The 19,507-nt window shown below is 42.8% G+C and overlaps 1 protein-coding gene across 3 annotated transcripts in view; it reads left to right on the top strand.

Moving 5' to 3' along the window:
- Positions 1-272: 272 nt before the first annotated feature.
- TNFRSF11A (TNF receptor superfamily member 11a) overlaps positions 273-19,507 on the top strand; it is a 45,054-nt gene continuing 25,819 nt past the window's right edge. The window contains exons 1-2 of one of the 3 annotated variants that reach the window (XM_084850517.1): positions 273-537; positions 16,011-16,116. In XM_084850517.1, the coding sequence (XP_084706643.1) occupies positions 16,048-16,116 (69 nt within the window). In that variant the 5' untranslated portion in view covers positions 273-537; positions 16,011-16,047. Of the gene's footprint in view, positions 538-1,442; positions 1,542-16,010; positions 16,117-19,507 lie in introns of those variants that run through there. The other 2 variants (XM_084850518.1, XM_084850519.1) reach the window with 2 other exon arrangements.

Raw genomic sequence — 19,507 nt, 5'->3', positions numbered from 1 at the left:
AGTACCCAATACCAGCCAAGATATTTTGACACCTGAGGCAGAAAATCCTTCAAGCACCTCACCTCTCCCCTGGCAGCCAGACATCATAATCGTCATCAATAAACAGGCTGCCCTTTCATGGCACCCAAATTCAGCTGCCTGAGGCAGCCGCCTCACATGCCATTCTCAACACAGACGTTGTAATAAAACTTCTGAAATAGGAGGAGTGAAGAAAAGGAGTGGACAAGGAGGGAGGGGTCTTGATAAAAGGGCAACAACAACAACACACCAGCTCTGCAAGCCGAGTTCTGGGGAACTGGCGTGGGCGCTGAAGCCAGCGGGGAAGGGCTTTCTGTTTCCCTTCACTCGCGGCTGCAAAGAAGGGCAGCGTCGCGTTGCTCAGTCAAATGTGGCTTTGCCTGAGGCTTAGGGACTTGGCCTGGAGGACGTTATTTCTGCTCCGCAGTGGGAGCGAGGGAAGGACCCCTCGACATGGGTATTCCGGGCAGCTGCTCGCTCGTCGTTGCTTTCTCGGTTTTTTTCCTCACTGACATGCAGGTAAGGCTGCCTGGGGACGCAGGAGAGACGGGTTAACGCGTGTGTATCCCAGTCCCTGGAGCTCTAATTGCGTGTTGCGCTTTGAACTGGTTTGTTATATTTCTAGCCTGCGGTGCCCGTCTCGAAAGCTCCTGAGATGGCTTGCCGAATACATACAAAAATCAATACAATTTCCACAACTTTTGGCGGCGGCGGCGGCGGCGGCGGGGGGGGGGATGGAGAGGAACGCAGAAGGGGCAAAGTGCATTGCTGGGGGGGCAGGGGTGAGGTTTGCCCCACATATTCGCTTTCCGAAAGAAAAAATAACGGGTTGGATCCAGACCAAGACTGCAGCCCTTTAGATACTTACCTGGAAGTAGGCGCCATCGGAACTCAGCGCTGCCTGCTTCTGAGTCGACGTGCGCAAGATTGCCTTGTAAATTAGTCGCGTTTAATTCCTGTTGGAATCATTGGGACTCGGGTTAGTCACGACGAACATTTCACATTAACTTAATTAGGACCTATGGGGAACTAACCCACTATCACTTCACATGCATGCTCCCATCCCGGACATACTTTCCCTGAGGTAATTCCTGTTGATTTTGATGGAATTAACGTTTAAGTAAGAGTGCTATACGTTTGCCTTTCCTTCCAGTAACCACAGGGATACAGAAATGGGGGTGGGGGTGAGAGCGAGCTACGTGTTTGGGGTGCGCTTTATGCCCCCCCCCCACGCGTGACACCTATGCCAATTTTTTTAAAAAAAAATAAAAATAGACAATTCAGAATACATGTAAATGAAAGACCGGAAGCGAAAGGCACAAAATAAATCCGGACCTATTCCCGCAAGCCAAAAGCCTTCCTCAAAGGGGAGATCCTGGCTAATCGACAGAAGCTCCCAAGCGGATCGGCCACGTGCCCTTCCCTAAAGAGGGAGCTCTAAAGAGAAGGCGCCGCTTCCAAGATGGCCCAGGACAGGAGCCTGCTACCGTGATTCGGCGGAGAGCCTCCTCTGATGGTTTTACGTGAGGAAACATGTGACAGAAGATAGCCTGCAAAGGGCAACAAGGCAGTTTTAGGGGGAGGGGGAGGGGAGGGAGAGGCCATACATAGGTTTTTAAAAATATATTTTCCATTCCTTACAACTCCTTATCTAAAATAAATATAACCTTAGAGTCCTCACTAAGATATGGAGGAAAATGAGCCCAGCTTGTTGGGATATGTGAGCCCAGTAAGGGTTTGTAAAGGAACGCTGTCAAGGGATGTAATTTTCATGTGGTGAAAAATAACCCCAGTAGAATGCATGCAACGCACTGCTATCCATTTTCTCTTACTTTGTGTTTTCCAATCATCACTGGAACCCACCCATTAGTTCACGCAGTTCTGGTTTCCATTGTAGTCCACTTTTGCTAGTGTTCTTCCAGCTGGAAAGGTCTCCAGTGATGTGGCTTTCACCACTTCCCTTGGGAAGCTATACTACACAGTTAACTCTGTTTAAATATTAAAATGCTTTTTATAAACAGGGTAGGTCTTATTGTTATCCCCCCCCCCAAAAAAAACGCACCCACGTTTGACATACTGCATATTTTACTCTTACGTACCTCCTAACCTTTCTCTCTTTTTATATTTTCAATATTTTACAAGTGAATTGAATAACTCTGGCTGCAAAATAATGGCAAATCCACAAAGAAAACCAGAAGAAAACCAAAGCATTAATTCAGTTTTTCCATAAAGACCAAATCTATTTGTTATCAGGCAATATTGTCCAACTCTTAAGTGCAGTCAATTAGCTAATAAAAATGCACAGTATTTCTGGTCTAGAGTGTTGGCTATAAATTGGGAAGTATTCAGGCAGAATCTTGCCTCCACCATAAACACAGTAGGTGATCATAGTCTGTGCTCAGCCACCCATATGCAATATCTCTCAGCCTCCCAACATAATAATACTGGCCCGCCTTACAGGGTGATTGTGAAAAGTGAAACAATATAATGTATGCAAAGCACTTTGAAGACTCAAAAAAATACTGTATAAATACTGCTAATAGTAGCGTATATGAGTGCTCTCATTCAGTATGACCGTTCTGTTATAATGCAAAATTACCACCCTTAAATTTTAGTTTGACTTATTTTATTGGTATGTTTTAACGTCTGCATGACAAGCAGAAAGCAGGTGTAGCTTTCCTGTTGCATCATTTTCATCAAGGGAAATGTTTCACAATGTCTACCTGTGTTCTAGCTGAAAAAGGCACATGACCCCAGTCCCACCCTGGTTATATTCTGCCTCTTATGACAATACCATACAAATCCAGAAGCTCATCTCATTGCACCTGGACCTTAATTTTAAAATAGCCACATGCAAAAAATAATATGCAAGCAATAATTCACACTAGCCCCAGGTAGCAGTACAATGTTAGTTATTCCCATCCATGTCTACTACAATGCTGTGCAGAATGTGGTAGAACTGCATAAAGACATGCACATGTGGACCCACTGATCCAAATCCACATCAGTGTGGGATCCAATCCTCATGCATTGGGATATTGTTCAAAACAGCCTCAGCCAGCAATTGCTGGATTGAAACATTTATCATTTGCTGTACAAGAATAGACTATTTATTTATTTATTAAATTTATTCATTGCCCATCTGACTGGTCACCCAGCCACTCTGGGCGATGTACAACATATAATAAAACAGTTTAAAACAATACAATTCTACAATAAAAACATTTTCTAAAATACCCTAACCCACCCGAAATGCCTGCCTGAACAACCACGTTTTTAATGCACGGCGGAAGCTCATTAAAGAGGGGGCATGATGGAGTTCCCTAGGGAGGGAGTTCCACAGAGTGGGGGCCACCACGGAAAAGGCCCTCTCCGTTGTTCCCACCAGTCTAGCTGTCCTGGCTGATGGGACAGAGAGAAGGCCATCCGAGGCTGATCTTGTAAAGCGGCCTGTCTGGTGTTGCTGGAGGCACTCCTTAAGATAGGCTGGGCCAGAACCATATAGGGTTTTAAAGGTCAAAACCAACACCTTGAATTTGGCCCGGAAAACAACTGGTAACCAGTGCAACTCCTTCAACACTGGAGTGATGTGATCTTGCCGGCGGCTGCCTTTAATCAGGCGAGGTGCCGCGGTCTGTACCAGCTGCAGCTTCTGAACTGTCTTCAAGGGTAATCCCACACAGAGTGCATTACAGTAGTCTAAACGAGAGGAGACCAGGGCATGTACTACTGATGGGAGCAGATGGTCGGGAAGGAAGGGGCGCAGCCACCATATCAGTTGGAGTTGATACAGCGCTGTCCGGCTCACAGCTGACACCTGAGACTCCATGGACAGCTGGGAGTCCAAAATGACCCCCGGGCTGCGGACCTGGTCTTTCAAGGGTAGCTGTATCCCATTCAACACCAGGTCAACATCCCCTAGCCTCCTCTTGGCTCCCACCAAAAGTACCTCGGTCTTGTCAGGGTTCAGCTTCAGCTTATTCCTCCCCATCCAGCCACTCACCGTCTCCAGACATTTGGACAGGGATTCTTCGGCCAACCTTGGTGAAGATTTGAACAAGAGGTAGAGCTGCGTGTCATCCGCATATTGATGACACCGCAGCTCTACCTATTTAAGCACACAAATCACTTACTTTATTATTATCATACTTAGAAACTAGAAATGTTATTTATATTAGCTACTAATAATAGAATTTAGTAGGGATGTTTGTGTGAAATATTTTGTAAAATATTTGTAGTTCCTCCTGAATAGTAATATTTTGCATTTAATAATACAATAAATATTTCCTTGTGTATGCCACTATGACCAATCTTTTTTTTATTTTACCCAATTAGTAAAATCCTTTTAATTCATTTATCCCCAGTCATAAGTATATCAAAATACAAAAAAGAAAGATACAATTAGTAAAGACATAAATATTAATACCTTAATAGCTTAATATGTTAAAACTAAAAGGGTTGACAGGGAAAGAATTAATGTATTATATTATGAAGTAGATATTACCCTTAATAAGTCACCATAACACTCTGAACTCTGAAGGTCAACACAGCCCTAAATTGTACCAGAATGTTTCTAGACATTAATTTTAGCCCTCAGTGTCAGGCTTTTATTATCAGTCTGACATCTCCCTTATTATTTTTTAGACTTTTAGTTAGATCTGGAGAAGTGGAAATAGAACTCCACTTGTGCAGTGAGGCTTCCTCTCCTCTGCTGCATCCACTTGTGTGTCCCGTGATGTCCCCCCGCCAATGTGGGCATGTTATATAGGATGGAGGACTATAGCAGGTGGGGGGAACTGACGGAAAGCAAGTGAGCCTTATGCACACAGAAACATCTTCTCCTTGTTCAAGGGACCCAGCCTTCTGGATCCCAGGCTTTACGTTTTGCCCCATTATAGCCAAATCTTATAATATTTTTAATTAGAGAGTGATTGTTGGTGGACTTACATTCTTTCAGAAGATTGCAATAATTATGTTAGCCATAGCTTTAAAATATAGTGAACCTCCATTCCTTACCATTCTCAAGAAGGTCTATCTTGGAGAGTTCTAATAACTCATAATAATATTACTTAACATCTCTTTCCAAAAGGTTTCATGCACTTCTGCCACATTTGAAGATGTGTATGCATGAACACACAATCTTTCTAATCAGTTTTGTTATGATGTTTAGATTCTCCAGCGGTACATTAGTTACTGCTGTTATCATATGTAGTATCTAAAGCAGATACTTTCAATACATTTCTCACGCAGTAGGCAGGCTTTGCTCATTCCTGAGATCAAGGTTCTGCTATCTCCATCTACAATGACTCTGCATGTTGTTATTCTCTAAATTTCTGGGAACGGAGAAATTAGCCGTCTACTAATCTCAGGTCTGGTTTGCTCAATCTATTTTTCAGCACTTCATCTCTTGCAGCTGAATATGTAAAAGATCATCGTGTGTGTGTGTGTGTGTGTATATATATACATATATATATATATATATATATATATATATATAATTGGTTTTTGAAATGTAACAATACATTAAATAACTTAATGTGAGATATTGATAAAAACATCCATCCATACATCTTTATTTTGGTCATCGTTACATATAATTGTGTTGCTTGTCTGATCTCTTATCGTTAAAGCATTGTGTTTTGAGGTGATAAGAGAATTCAGTATGTGAGGTTTCCTCCCTCTCTGACAGCTCTTTCATATATGCGAGTGAAGTTACTGCTTGATGCTTTATTCATTGAGTGATGGAATATGTGGATGGTCATCTTGCACTGTCAATGCAGAAAATGATATCATGCCTAGAGCAGAACATTCCAAAAGTACTGGCGCTCTGATCCTATGAATTGGTTTACACTGTAGTGGTCCAAGTAGTTCAGCCTTTCTCTACTTGGTACCCTCCATATGTTTTGGACTAGAGTGTCTATCAGCTGCAGGCAGCATGGCCAGTGGTCAGAAATACTGAGAGTTTTAGTCCAAAACATCTGGAGGGCACCAGGTTCAGAAAGGCTGACATACCAGCTCACATTATTGCAGCTCAAGCTTGATTCTATAACTGGGAAGTGGGGCAGAACCATTTGAGATGCACCAGTGTTGTGTCTCCACTTTGTCCTTAAGTGTGTAGCTACCATTCATTCCTGTGACTGGCAATAAAGCAATGCAGGAGGTGCAAAACATGCCCAACATTCTGGGGCCCCCCGATTTGTATTTAACGATATTTATATATTTTCTCACTGGCAGTTGGGATTGCTTCAAAGTGAAGTGGGAGTCTCTAACTGTTGCCATCCTAATTTCCCATGAATGCCTCTGGGCAGGTTACTTGTTGTTTGTGACTAGCCGGGCTCACCCATGGCAGCCATTTTATGGTTGTGCCAGGACAGTTTCTCAAATTTCCAAATGGCCCACAGGCCCAAAAGGTTTTCTACTCCTGAAGTCTAGGCAAAGCAGTCAGAATTACAGCAGCCTTATTCTGTACTATTTGGAGTTTCTGAACCATGTTCAAGGGCAGCCCCACATATAGCACATGGTAGTAATCCAACCTGGAGCAATCCAACCTTACTTTTCAAGTATAAAGGCCAAGGCTGCTTTGGAGTATAAGGGGACAGGCATGCAATAGCAAGCGTGGCCTGGCCTATGAAAGATCAAGTGGGAAGGCACTAATTGCAGGGAAAAGGAAAGGAAGGAAATCTTCAGGTGCACAAAGGAACATTTTATTGAGCCCAATAAAACTTTTATCTTATGCACGGGGAGGTCTCCTTCCTTCCTTTTTCCTGGCCTTGCTGATGTCAGTGGCCTTAGTGCTAGCCAGGAGTACAAGAGAAGAGTAGAAGAACATTTAATGAGCATCTCCTGACCATAATCACTTAAGTCCGTGGTCAAGGATGGCGCAAGGGGAAGAGTGAGGCCTGTATTTTCTCTTGTATTGGGAAGTCGTTGTGGGGTAGGGGAAAGAAAGACTAGAACCTTCCATCTTTCTTCCCTTCCCACTGGTCAAACCTGGCAGGCTTCTAGCTGATTGAGAATAAAAGTATAGCTTTTGTGGATACACCCGTAAATTGCTTTGTGGATTTTTATTTTATTATCTTTTTACACATTGAATTGGCTTGCTCTGGGTTGAGAATTGGGGTTCCTGGGTAAGATTTTTTTTTTTGGTTCAGTGTGTATGAAGAGCCCAAAATCTATCCCCCTCCAAAAATTTCTTAGGATTAGTCATTACAGTTGAGTATTCTCCTGTCAGCTCTAAAAGTCACTGCTTCCTCTCTGAATCTTGCTAAATCTTTGGCTTCAACCACATCCTGGCAACATGTTCCTTATTCTAATTTTGTACATCATGTAAAGAGCAATATTGTATTCTATTCCATGCACTAAAACTACATGGGGAAAAAACGTGCGTAAGTGATAAGGGTTTTAAACAAGGCAGCAGATTTCTAGCAATTAAATCTACAGAAGTGAAGTAACTAGTAAGGCAGTGGCAGGCAGGACCGACCTTACCATTAGGCAGAGTCAGGCAGCCACCTCAGACAGCAGATGTTGGTGGCTGAAGAGTGATGGTGACATGTTAGGGCAGGGATGGGGAATGTGTGGCCTTTCAGTTGTTGGACTGCAAGTTCCATCAGCTCTAGCCAGCATAGCCAATGGTGAGGTATGATGGTAATTGCAATCTAACAACATCTGGAGGGCCACACATTCCTCACTCCTGTGTTATAGGAAGGAGTTGTATGTATCATGCTCAGCTCAGTTTTCCCTAAGCCCCCCAAAGTCTGCACTGTCCAAGGTGTGGTGGAGGATGCTGTCCCATCACCATGTTGAAGAAAGAATGAACTGCCAGCCTTTTCAACTCCTGTATGTGGAACTGGAGATGGAGGACTAGCTTGTTGTCCTTCACCTCATGCAACAAAGTGTCTTGGGCTGCCCCTGGTGGCAGGCAAGGAGGTCTCTTGGATCCAAAGCATCAAAACTGCTGTGATCCTATAACTATGCAACCATTGTCTTTTGCCCTTGATTGATGGCCCCTAAAATATGGGCTGTGGGTCTGTACCTGGACTCTGAGTGCACAGAGTCCAGGGACAGAGTCAAGGGACAGAGGGAGTGCAACTCTGTTGATTCTGCTCGATTTCTCATTGGCTTTTGATACCATTGACCATGGCATCCTCCTGGATCAACTCTGTGGGATGAGTATCAGAGGCACTGTGTTACAGTGGTTCCAGTCCTACCTGCTAGACTGATTTCAGAGAGTAACACTGGGTGACTATTTCTCGGCCCCTTGGCAATTGAGCTATGGGGTTCCTCAGGGTACCATCTTGTCCCCAGTGTTATTTAACATCTACATGAAGCCAATGGGAGCAGTCATTAGGGGATTTGGAGCCAAGTGCCATCAGTATGCTGATGACACACAGCTCTAGCTCCCTGTGACATCTGAATCAGGAGAAGCTGTGCAAATACTGGACTAGTGCCTGAACTCAGTAATGGGCTTGATGAGGCCAATAAACTGAAACTGAATCCAGGCATGATGGAAGCCCTGTGGGTGAGTGGTTCCCAAGTCCAGGAGATAGGCTCATTGCCTGTACTGGATGGGGTTGCACTCCCTCTGAAAGATCAGTTCTGTAGTTTGAAGGTACTCCTAGATCCATCACTGTCGCTGGAAGCCCAAGTGGCCATGGCTGGACAGGGATAGCTTGACCACAGTGGTACAGGCATTAGTAACCTCAAGATTGGATTACTGCAATGTGCTCTATGTGGGGCTGCCCTTAAGGCTGCTCTGGAAGCTGGAGCTAGTACAGAACGCAGCAGCTCGGCTGTTGTCAGGAGCTGCCCCTTTCGGGCATGTAACTCCTTTGCTGAGGGAACTGCGCTGGCTGCCTATTCACTACCAGGCCAGTTTTAAGGTTTTAGTACTAGTTTACAAAGCCCTAAACAACCTGGGACTAGGATACCTGAGAGAGCACCTTCTCTCTTACCAACCTGCTGGGTCAGTGAGATCAACAGAGGGCTCGCTCCTGGTGATTCTACATGGACTTATGGCCTGATTGGAGTCCACCAGGAGTGCAGTCCACCAGAACCTCCAGTGTGGTGTCCCCATTTCTTTGGAATTCCTTGCCCCTGGAGGTCAGGCAGGCACCAACACTGCGTTGTTTCCAGCGCCTCCTGAAAACAGCACTGTTCCAGGAGGCATTCCTTAATGCCAGTCACGGTTTCTATTGGCATTGTGTGTTGTTTTAAGTATAATGTTAATGTGGTGTTTTAATCTTCTTACTCTTTTTCTGTTTTATCTTTTGTGTTCACCGCTCTGAAATCTGTTCTAAATGTGGAGCAGTATATAAATATTGTAAAATAAACAAACAAACAAACCATGATAGGATGGTAACAAACCTTTAGACATAGAATCATAGAATAGTAGGGTTGGAAGGGGCCTACAAGGCCATCGAGTCCAACCTCCTGCTCATTGCAGGTATCCAAGTCAGAGTATCCCTGACAGATGGCTGTCCAGCCTCGTCTTGAACGCCTCCAGTGTAGGAGAGCCCACTACCTCCCTAGGTCATTGGTTCCATTGTCGTATTGCTCTAACAGCCAGGAAGTTTCTCCTGGTGTTCAGCCGGAATCTGGCTTCCTGTAACTTGAGCCCATTATTCCATGTCCTGCACTCTGGGATGATCGAGAAGAGATCCTGGCCTTCCTCTCTGTGACAATCTTTCAAGTACTTGAAGAGCGCTATTGTATCTCCCCTCAGTCTTCTCTTCTCAAGGCTAAACATGCCCAGTTCTTTCAGTCTCTCTTCATAGGCCTTTGTTTCCAGTCCCCTGATCATCTTTGTTGCCCTCCTCTGAATCCTCTCCAGTTTGTCTCATCCTTCTTAAAGTGTGGTGCCCAGAACTGGACACAGTGCGCCAGATGAGGCCTAACCAGTGCTGAGTTGAGGGGAACTAGAGAATAGGGGAACAAAATAGCTATACTGCCAATGAACTTTAATAGATACAGAGACCTTTTATGTGGGGAAGGATTCAAAGATATGACCTTCCCTCCTGCAGCCTACAGTGGAAGCATCCCAAATTCTCATTCTTCATAAGGTGTGGAAAGGCTTTCATCCAGTATAGAGATGTGAAGACTTGGAGACAGAAAAACTCAGAAAAATTGGGGTGAGGTAGGGGGACTGTTTTTTCCTCAACTTTTCCAAAAGTCTTTAGGGGGGAAAAAACAGGTTTTAACATTTTTCTGCCCTCCTCCTTTCCTGTTTTTTCCCTCAGGCCTTCACATCTGTAATCCAGTGTAATCAATTAACATTGAAAGGTCAGACTACATGTTAAGGCAATTACGTTTCCCCACTTTTATTTACTCCAAAGTAAGTGTTTGAGGCCTCAATCTCGACTGGGACCAACGTTTGCAGGGGAGGTTTAACCTTTTCTCCCATCCTGCTTCCCTCCAGAAATCCACCCCACCTCCAGCTTCCAGGGCACAGCCATTTAAAAAAGGGAAAGAAAAAAAGCCTCCATTGTTTTTTTTTATTGTTGTTTTGCTTTTTTAACTGCTGCACTCTGGCAGGATGGATTTTGGGAGGGAATCAACTAAGGAGGGAAGGATTAATCTTCCTCTTCTCATGTGTGGTGGTATTGATCTATATCAGTCCCCAAATACTTACTCTGGAGTAAATAAAAAGTAGAAGAGTAGCTGCACACCACATAATTAATGTAACATATAATTTAACCCTAACTGCTCTTTGCCTGCCATTGCAAATAGAGGTTTGATTTTTGGTTTTGTTTATTTTGCTTTGCTAGACATCAGGTACATTACAGAGATTAAGTATGTAAACCTAGGAAAAATACTGTATAAATGCAAATTCCTGTTTGATTTATTTATTAGGAGCTATACATAGTAAAAAGTAGTTTGAGTATAGTAGATGGCAAGTATCTTAACAGTTCCTCTGTAAAACTGCTTCATTTTAAAAAATAGCTTTCTTCTTGAATGAATTAGCTGATAACTTCATAGAACTGAATCATCGATTTGCCTGCTTCAGCAAAAAATCAGCAACGTGTTTCCCCGATAAATAAATAAAACCTCTGCCTAAATAGTTAAACTTGTCAGTGCCTTTGCCTACAACTTAAGATTTCTACAAAAACAACATGAACTGAATATGATTTTCTTTAATTCATGAAAGTGACAGTATTTCTTTTTTAATTCAAGAAGAATTGTTATACACGTCACAACATCCCCCCCCCCACCACCACCCTGTATGGTATTTAATATCACCTAGTGGGATCTCTGTATGCTAGAACATTAATCATCAGTTTAATTGGCACAATTTAACCAAAGTTAAGAAATCTTTTCATGATGCATGTTTTCTTGGAAGTAAGTCCCACTGTGTTCAATAGGGCTTACTGCCTGGTCAGTGTGTTTAGCAGTACAGCCTTAAGCCCTGCTCATTTGAAATGGAAATGAATCAATTAATTCCACTGATCTCAATAAGCATATGAATAACTCTCTGGTTAAATAAATGAAATTTTTAAAAATGCTCAACTTTGCCTGGATCATGATCAACTATTTTACTTATTGAACACTCGAGTTAAGATATAAATATTAAACTGGTTTAGTCATGGATTCCTTTTAATCAGCTTTGGATGTTATATTATACTGAGTCAGACCTTTGATCCATCCTGTCAAGAACTGTTACCTCTTACTTGAAGTGATTGTCCAAGGCCTCAAGTAGCTCTCTTTCCCAGTGTCCTCCAACACTACCTAATATCTTTTTTAACTAGAGATGCTGGGTACTTTATACATGCCCTCTACTATTGAGCTATGGCCCTTCTTCTCTGTATGAAACCACCATCTATAGGACTGTGACTGACCAGTGTCATGACACATAGGAAGCTGCTTTAATTAATTAATTAATTAATTCACCCAGCCACTCTAGGCAATGTACAAGGTATATAATAAAACAGTTTAAAACAATAAAATTCTACAATAAAACACCATATTTCTAAAAATACCCTTGTTGTTGTTGTTCAGTTGTTCAGCCGTGTCCGACTCTTCGTGACCCCATGGACCATAGCACGCCAGGCCTTCCTGTCCTGCGCTCTCTCCTGGAGCGTACTCAAGTCCATATTCATTGCATCAGTGACGCTATCTAGCCATCTCATCCTGTGCCGTCCCCTTCTCCTTTTGCTTTCAATCTTTCCCAGCATCAGGGTCTTTTCCAGAGAGTTTTCTCTTCGCATTAGGTGGCCAAAATATTTGAGCTTCAGTATCTGTCCTTCCAATGAGCACTCAGGGTTGATTTCCTTTAGGATTGACTGATTTGACCTCCTTGCAGTCCCTAACCCACCCCAAATGCCTGCCTGAACAACCACGTTTTTAATGCACGGCGGAAGCTCATTAAAGAGGGGGCATGGCGGAGTTCCCTAGGGAGGGAGTTCATACGCGGAGTCATATACGGCCTTATACGGAGTCAGACCCTTGGTTCATCTAGCCCAGTATTGTCAGCACTGACCAGCAGCGATTCTCCAGGGTTTCAGGCAGGATTCTTTCCTAGCCCTACCTGGAGAAGCCAGGGATTGAGCCAGGGACCTTCTGCCTGCAAACTATGTGTTCTACCACTGTGCTACAGCTCTTCCCATATTCACTGCTTCACATCCTCAGTCCTACAGCAAGTATTCCAATTGCTTGAGGGTTGTTGAATATTCATTGTTCATTGTGGGCTAGTAGCAGTCGAATTAATTCCCCTACAATTGACTTGGCTTTCCCTTGCTTTTTTCAAAACAGACAATTATTCAGTGCAGCACAGAGGTTGGTGGGAGAGGGGGTGATGCTTTTTTCACATCTTCTCTTCTCAAGAAACAATGTATAGGATTTGAGTATCTCTTTATTGCCCGTCCCACCCATAATTCACTCTTCATCGTACAGGGGCTTTAGAATGTAAGATCTGAGTTTGAAAGAGAAGTCATGTTCTCCTGTCAGTTTGCTTTAGCTCTTTGCATTTCCTGACTGTATATTTGCTTTATGGGATGGACATTCTGTGATGTGGTTTATGAGCCTCATTGGAAAGTTAACATCATGAAAACCATTTCCTTCACAGTTTAAGAGTTGTTTTGAATTAAAGACCTGGAAGTGAATGTCTGGCATTGCAGGGACTCTTCTGTGCCCTATTTGAAAACATTTATGATTCTGTTTACAGCGACAAGCTGCCTCCTGAGCACCCCACCCCCACCCCCATGGTGCATGAAACAGCCAAGAGCTCAGCTTGCAGTTTTACATAGGTTTATAAGGCAAAATCCCACAGTGACATATATTACATTCTCTGTAGTATATGGATATTCCATATTTGAGGGTTCTTTTATATGGTTGGTAAACCATGATCATTCACCACTCCTATATAGTTTGCAAATTTATTTAACCAATACATATAACAACAAAATATTAGATTAAGATTTGTGAAATTAAATTGGGGATGAAGACATGAAACATTTAAAAGTGAAAGAATGGGTTCTTCACCACTAGTATGATCCAGTTTTACAACTTATTATGTACACATAGATATCAGGAAATTGAATGCTAGTTCAATCATCAGGTTTCTTCCTACTCCATACTCATGGGCTGTCTGACTTCTTCTTTAAAGAAAGTAAACATAGTGTCTAAACCTTTTTTCTTTTTTGTTTTAAGTTGCAAAACTGCCTTGGAAAGTTGGAGAAGGGGGAATTGGTGATATCACAGGTGGTTAGCCAATTAGTGCAATCCACAGACAGTTTTTCCCCCCATTCTAATTGGACTGTTTAAAAAAATGCAGAATGCATTTCTTCAGAGCTCAGCCATGGGGAGAAGAAGGTATGTTTGGACTGAATATTGTGATGATGCTTCCAAACTGCCCTGACTATTCTACAGATGTTATATTTTTCTTCACCCTGAGTCATAAGTAGTAATCTGGGGGAATGTTTCCTAAGACCAGAAAGGAACAGCTGTTTGAAGGCTTATTTAGAAGACCAGGGGCTCCTTCACACGGACCTTTTATCCTGCTATTGAGATTGCTCAATCACAGAAGTTGCGGGCTTTTTAGACGACACTGTGAACCTCCAAGGAGTCTCCTGCACTAAATGCACTTTGTTCCGTTTTTAAATAGATCACAGATAATGAGCTATCAAATTACCCTGTTGTGTTCCGCTTGAGTTCCCTCCATGAAAAGAGGAAAAGCTGTAAGAAGAAGAGTGAGATCAATGAAAGATATGGAAGACTCAGATATGGGGAGAAGGAGGGGGGAAAGGAAGCACGTCAAAAAGGGAGTCGTGATCCTGCATTTAAAACAGAAGCAGAAAGCCCCATTTTAAATGCAGGATTTTAGGCTGGTGTAGAGATGCTCCAGTTCAGACATGGTCTGCTGAATTTTAGCCTTTGTGGGATAGTCCTTCAAGTCCCACCATTCAATTACAATAGCATGACATTTAGTCTGCATGTCATGTGGAGTGAATAGCCTTGTTGCAAAGAGAATATCCACTCTTTTGTTCTCTACTGCCACCTTCTTTTAAACCAAATGAGGCCTGCAGGCTGGAGGTTCCCCATCCCTGTTTTAAAGGGCTGGAGCTCCAGCAGACTACAAGGGAAGTCCTCTGCCTGCAAAATAGAGCCTTATAACAGACCTGAAACCAACCATTCTCAAAGCTAATCTGGAGAAGCCATTTTGGCTGCAAGTCACACTAAAATCTCAAGGCAAATGACCAGTTGATGGTGACAAAGAACAGAAAACTGCCATCTGTCATCTTTGAGCTGAATCCGTTTCAGCTCCTTTGCAAACCCCCTCTTTGAAAATTGAGTGCTGGTGATGGGAAAACAACATGACATACTTGGACACGGACATTGCATTGCTACATCATCTGTGATGTCAGCAGCCCTGGCAATGAGGCTTTCCTTTTCCATTCTCTTTTTCCACTAGCTGGAAAAAGAATTGCATTTCCCCAGTAACAATATATTGCTGATTGAATAGTGGAGAAATGCAATATTCTCTATAAGCAGAACTACTTCTTTGAGAAGAAGACTAATAAGCAATAACAGTACATTTTTTTTGTCCTGTGAACCCAATCCTCTGGCCCAATATTGTCCAAAAACTGAATTCTACACACACCAGACTTAAGCCATAGTGTTCCAGAAATGAAGAAAAATAGTGAGGCCACAGTGAGTACTAGGCTTCTAGTATATGAAATTAAAAGTGTATGTTGTCATTTGTCATGCTGATGTTAATTGCTAAAAAGACAGTGCCAAGGTTTTTTTTTTTAGCGTATCTGGAAGATGCACCTGCTGAACACAGGAGGCCATGCCCCCTAATTCCAGATGGTTATGGTTACCTTCACACAATAGGTGCACTTTAAACAAATTTTAACTTTCAAAAGAATGTGATTATCACTATAGAATAAACCACAAAAGGCCTCAGGTTATTGGCCAGAATGGATATGTCAGAAGGCCCGTGGAAAACCCCTTGGTTGTTCTTCCAGGTTTTATTTTGTTCAAAAAGATGAAAGAGGCCCCTGTAACTTTATCCTTTGTCAGTGATGTGTCTCACTCTGAACGGTCGCTTGAGCGAAAAGTAATTTTAACAGCCCATGACACGATTTCTTCTGCAATTAGATTGCTCAATAATTTCATAAATAAACATTTATTTAAACCATTCTCAGGGTAGCTATTTGAATTGTGCTGATGCCTGCCCTTTTGGCTCTACCTATTTATTTGAACTTAGTATTACTGCTGTCCCGAAAACGTCTCACATTTTTTTTACCCTTCTCATTCAGTTTGATAGAAAGGAAATAGCTTTTGAAAAATGTTCAGAGGAGAAGAGAAGAATGTTTTGGAGAAATTATCTTGGGTGGGGTTCATGTGCTTACTTTACTTGTGAGCTAGCTCATGAGTGTGAGTGTCCTGTCTTTCATTGTACAATCTAGCAGCCGGCAGCCTCCGTGACTGCCCACACTTCAGCTTAAGCCCAGGGGAAGACATTGTGAGGTAACTCCTCCCTTACCGGGTTTTTTCAGATCAGGAAGCAAGGGCAGCCAGGGAGGTTGCAGAGTGATGGAGAAACGTGTAATATGTAGAAAGAAAGAATGCACACAGAACCCTCAGCCACCTTGCAATGAAAAGGTAAGTTCAAAAACGCCATCAAAATGGTGGCAGCACAAAAAACAAAAGCGCTTAAGAAAGAAGAGAGAATCTGGCCTGCTTCAGCCACTGCTAATGGTGAGCCCTACTTTGAGAAGCTGTTGGAGAATTTCTCCTCTCCCTGGAGAAATTTGGTGGAATGATTCCCCCAGTTTCCCTGCCCACAAATAGGGTGTAGAATTTCTAGATGCCATTTGCGCACAGCTATACTTGTTACGTGTTTCTGTACTGGGGGAGGTGGGGGGAGAGATGTAGTATGACAAATATAGTTGCTTTTTCTAGCTGTGACTGGGGCCAGTGAGGATTCTTAGCTCAGATTTCACAAACACATGTGCACTGTGTGGAAGCATGTGAGCAATCCCATTGAAGTCAGCGGCACTTCTCTTTGCAATTGTGAGGAGTATGTCAACATGTAGGGTAGTTTTGCACATGGCAGTAAAAATGCCTTTTGAGTCTCTTCCATGCTTTATTAATGTACATGACTGAATGTGATTCATGTGGAACGTAAAGCGAAAGAAAATAATGTTAAAGTAAAAAAATAGATGGCAACCTAAAACTGAAATGGATGTCTGAGAGGGTAGGAAGCAAGGTTAGGAACAATAGATGTAGGGGACCCATCTATGTGATAGTCCAGTATCTGATAGGGTAGAACCATTTAGACAATTCACTAAAATTGTTCAATGCTTCCTGCTTGTCTGCCTGTAAACATACACTTTTTCATTGCTAAGTGCAGGTGAACTGGAACATTTCATGCTGGGTAGAAACTTCAACTTGCTTAGAAGCTAAGGCTGCAATCCTATACAAACTTACCTTCAGTGGGAGGAAGTCCCATTGAACTTAGTAGCACTTACTTCCGAGTGGACACACATAGGGTTGCAAGGCAAAGCACTGAAAGTCTAGTAAGAAACTAAGTCAAGATAAGCAAATGCTGAATGTTGACTTTATTTTTCTGTTTGCATCTTGGTATCAAAGAGAAAGCAACTTTTATTGCTTTATTGCTTGGAAGGAGGTGGATGATATGGCAATACAAAGCACTCCCATTGTCTTCAACCACAGTGTTCCAAGGTGCAATAGTGGCTGAAACTGTGTAGCAATAGACCTTCCTGTTGGAACAAGGTTGGAGAATGGATTTATTATGAGTTACTACAATGCTAAAAAAACACACACAGAAAAAGAGGAACTGTTATTGGACTTAATGTATAGGTTTCCTGCTATCCTCTACTGTTTGGCTCTGTGTTGTCTTATGTATTTGCATACTGTTCCTTAAAGGACTTTTCCCCCATTTAACTTCATTTAAGTCATTGTTAAAGTTTCTCATATAAAGAGGAACTTGCAGACTGAAGCCAAAAGGGAAGAAAAGGTTTGTTTGTTTTTTAAATCATGTTACGTGTGAACTTTTTGACTAGTCAGTTGGGTCCAGAAAAACTAATGACCATTAATCAAGTGGTAAATTGCCATGGGGTGTGTGTGTGTGTGTGTACCTGCTTGAGCTAATCATCTGTTTTGGGGGGTGTCTCCATGGTCAATTTGCTGTGAGCTGGATCCATTTCAAGGTCATTTAGGGCACATCATGTTGTGGCCATCCTGCAGCCACTCTGGAGGTTTTTGCGGAAAAACTGAATTTTCTGAGGCCACTTTAAGTCCTATTCTTTTCCTTAAGTCAGGTTCTCCGTGGTATAGCTGTTGTGTGCCCCAACCCCCGCATTTACCTCGGGTATGCTAGGCCTGCCAGGGGTGTGCCTTTCATTGTGACCCCGGTCAAGGGGTCTTTCCTGTCCCTGTGTTTCCCAGCACAAACCAATTAGTGTCTCCTCAGAAGTAACTCCCATTGTGGTCAATGAGGGTTGCCCCCTGAATGCACACTTCAGAATTTACAGAGATCCCCATCAATCGAAATAGCACATTTTAAAGCACTAATTCCCTAAAGGCTGTAAAGCGCTATCTTGAAGATGTGATTCTCCACTTTTTGGTTTATTGCCATTGGGAAGTAGCTAATTCGCACCTTCCATCCTGCACTGCATTGGGTTAGAAAGGGGACTGGTTTCCCATCTCTGTCTTTCCCAACACAAACACATGTGTGTCTACTCAGAAGTAACTCCCATTGTGATCAATGAGGCTTGTTCCTGAAATGTGCACTTCAGAAGTTACTGAGATTCCCATGCATTTAGGAGCCTTAATGTTGAAGCTGCATGTCTTTGATGTTTGCTTCCTTGCTTTTTGGAAGTAATTAATTTGCAGCTTGGATCCTTTGCAGCGTCAGGAACTTCAGCAGAAAGGGGATTAGAAAGGGGGCAGGTTGAAGCCACAGTGCTTCAAGTATTCAGAGGGTTAACTCTCCTAAAGACTGTGAAGTGCTATGTCGAAGCTGCTTTCTCACCTGCAAAGGAGCAATTAATGCAAATCTTTGAAGCTTCGATTGTTCGCAGCATTGGGAGCTTCAGGGGAGAAAGAAGGCTGCACCCATGTTTCTTTAATGTTTGCTTTGGAGTAATTAATGCGAAGCTTCGATCATTCGCAGCTTTGTTAGCTGTAAGGAGGGATTGGGGAAGCTTCTTGCATTGATTGATCTGCCCCTGCCAGTCTGAGGATGTTCATGCCAATCCCCCCACCCCACCCAGAATTATGTTCTTGTGAAGGGGCTTAGAATGGTGTGGTGCACTCGTCTGTGGAGCCCTGCACAGACTGAAACCGGCTCCTTGAAAAATCCAGATTAGCCACCATTGGCTTCTCCTTCCATCATTGTGGAAATAGCACCCCCCCCACACATCTGCTGATGATGAGAAAAATCTTAACACACTTCTGTACCTGGTCAGAAGAAATCCAAGGATGCAAGTAGGGATGTCGGAGAAATCCACAATGGAATCAAATGAGTTCAGATTTCTATGTATCCAACCTATGGATTCCGCAGCAGACCAGCTTTTCCTGAGTCGCATGGATTCTACAGACTTGGATGACTGTTTTTTTTTTACTTTCCAGGATTTTACACAAATTTAGTCGTAGAGAAATACATAACATAAAAAAAACACTGCCCAAAAATGCACATTTCCCCCATAGGCTAAAGCATGAAAATGTACATTTGGCGGGGGGGGGGGAATTTGAGCATTTTGGGGGAATTGTGCATTTTCAGAAGTGCGCATTTGCACAAATTTGGAGAATTGGAAAAAAATCAGATTCTGTCAATGAGCGGACGACAAAATGAAAGGCACCTGACAATCTGCAAAACGCAGATGAAACAGCTTTTAAAAATCTATAGTTTTCTAGATGCAAGAGAGTGGTAAGATTCTCTTCACCACATGGCAAGACAATAGAGATTACCAGCTTAAGCATACACAACGTAGTGCATTCCCACTTGGTCTCATCCATCGCCCTGTTG

This window comes from Heloderma suspectum, chromosome 4, assembly GCF_057233095.1.
Source record: "Heloderma suspectum isolate Gila_16-S chromosome 4, 16-S_ref, whole genome shotgun sequence".
In the NCBI taxonomy this organism is placed as follows: domain Eukaryota; kingdom Metazoa; phylum Chordata; class Lepidosauria; order Squamata; family Helodermatidae; genus Heloderma; species Heloderma suspectum.
The sequence above is the reverse complement of the archived record's forward strand: the minus strand, read 5'-3'. Positions and strand labels throughout refer to the sequence as shown.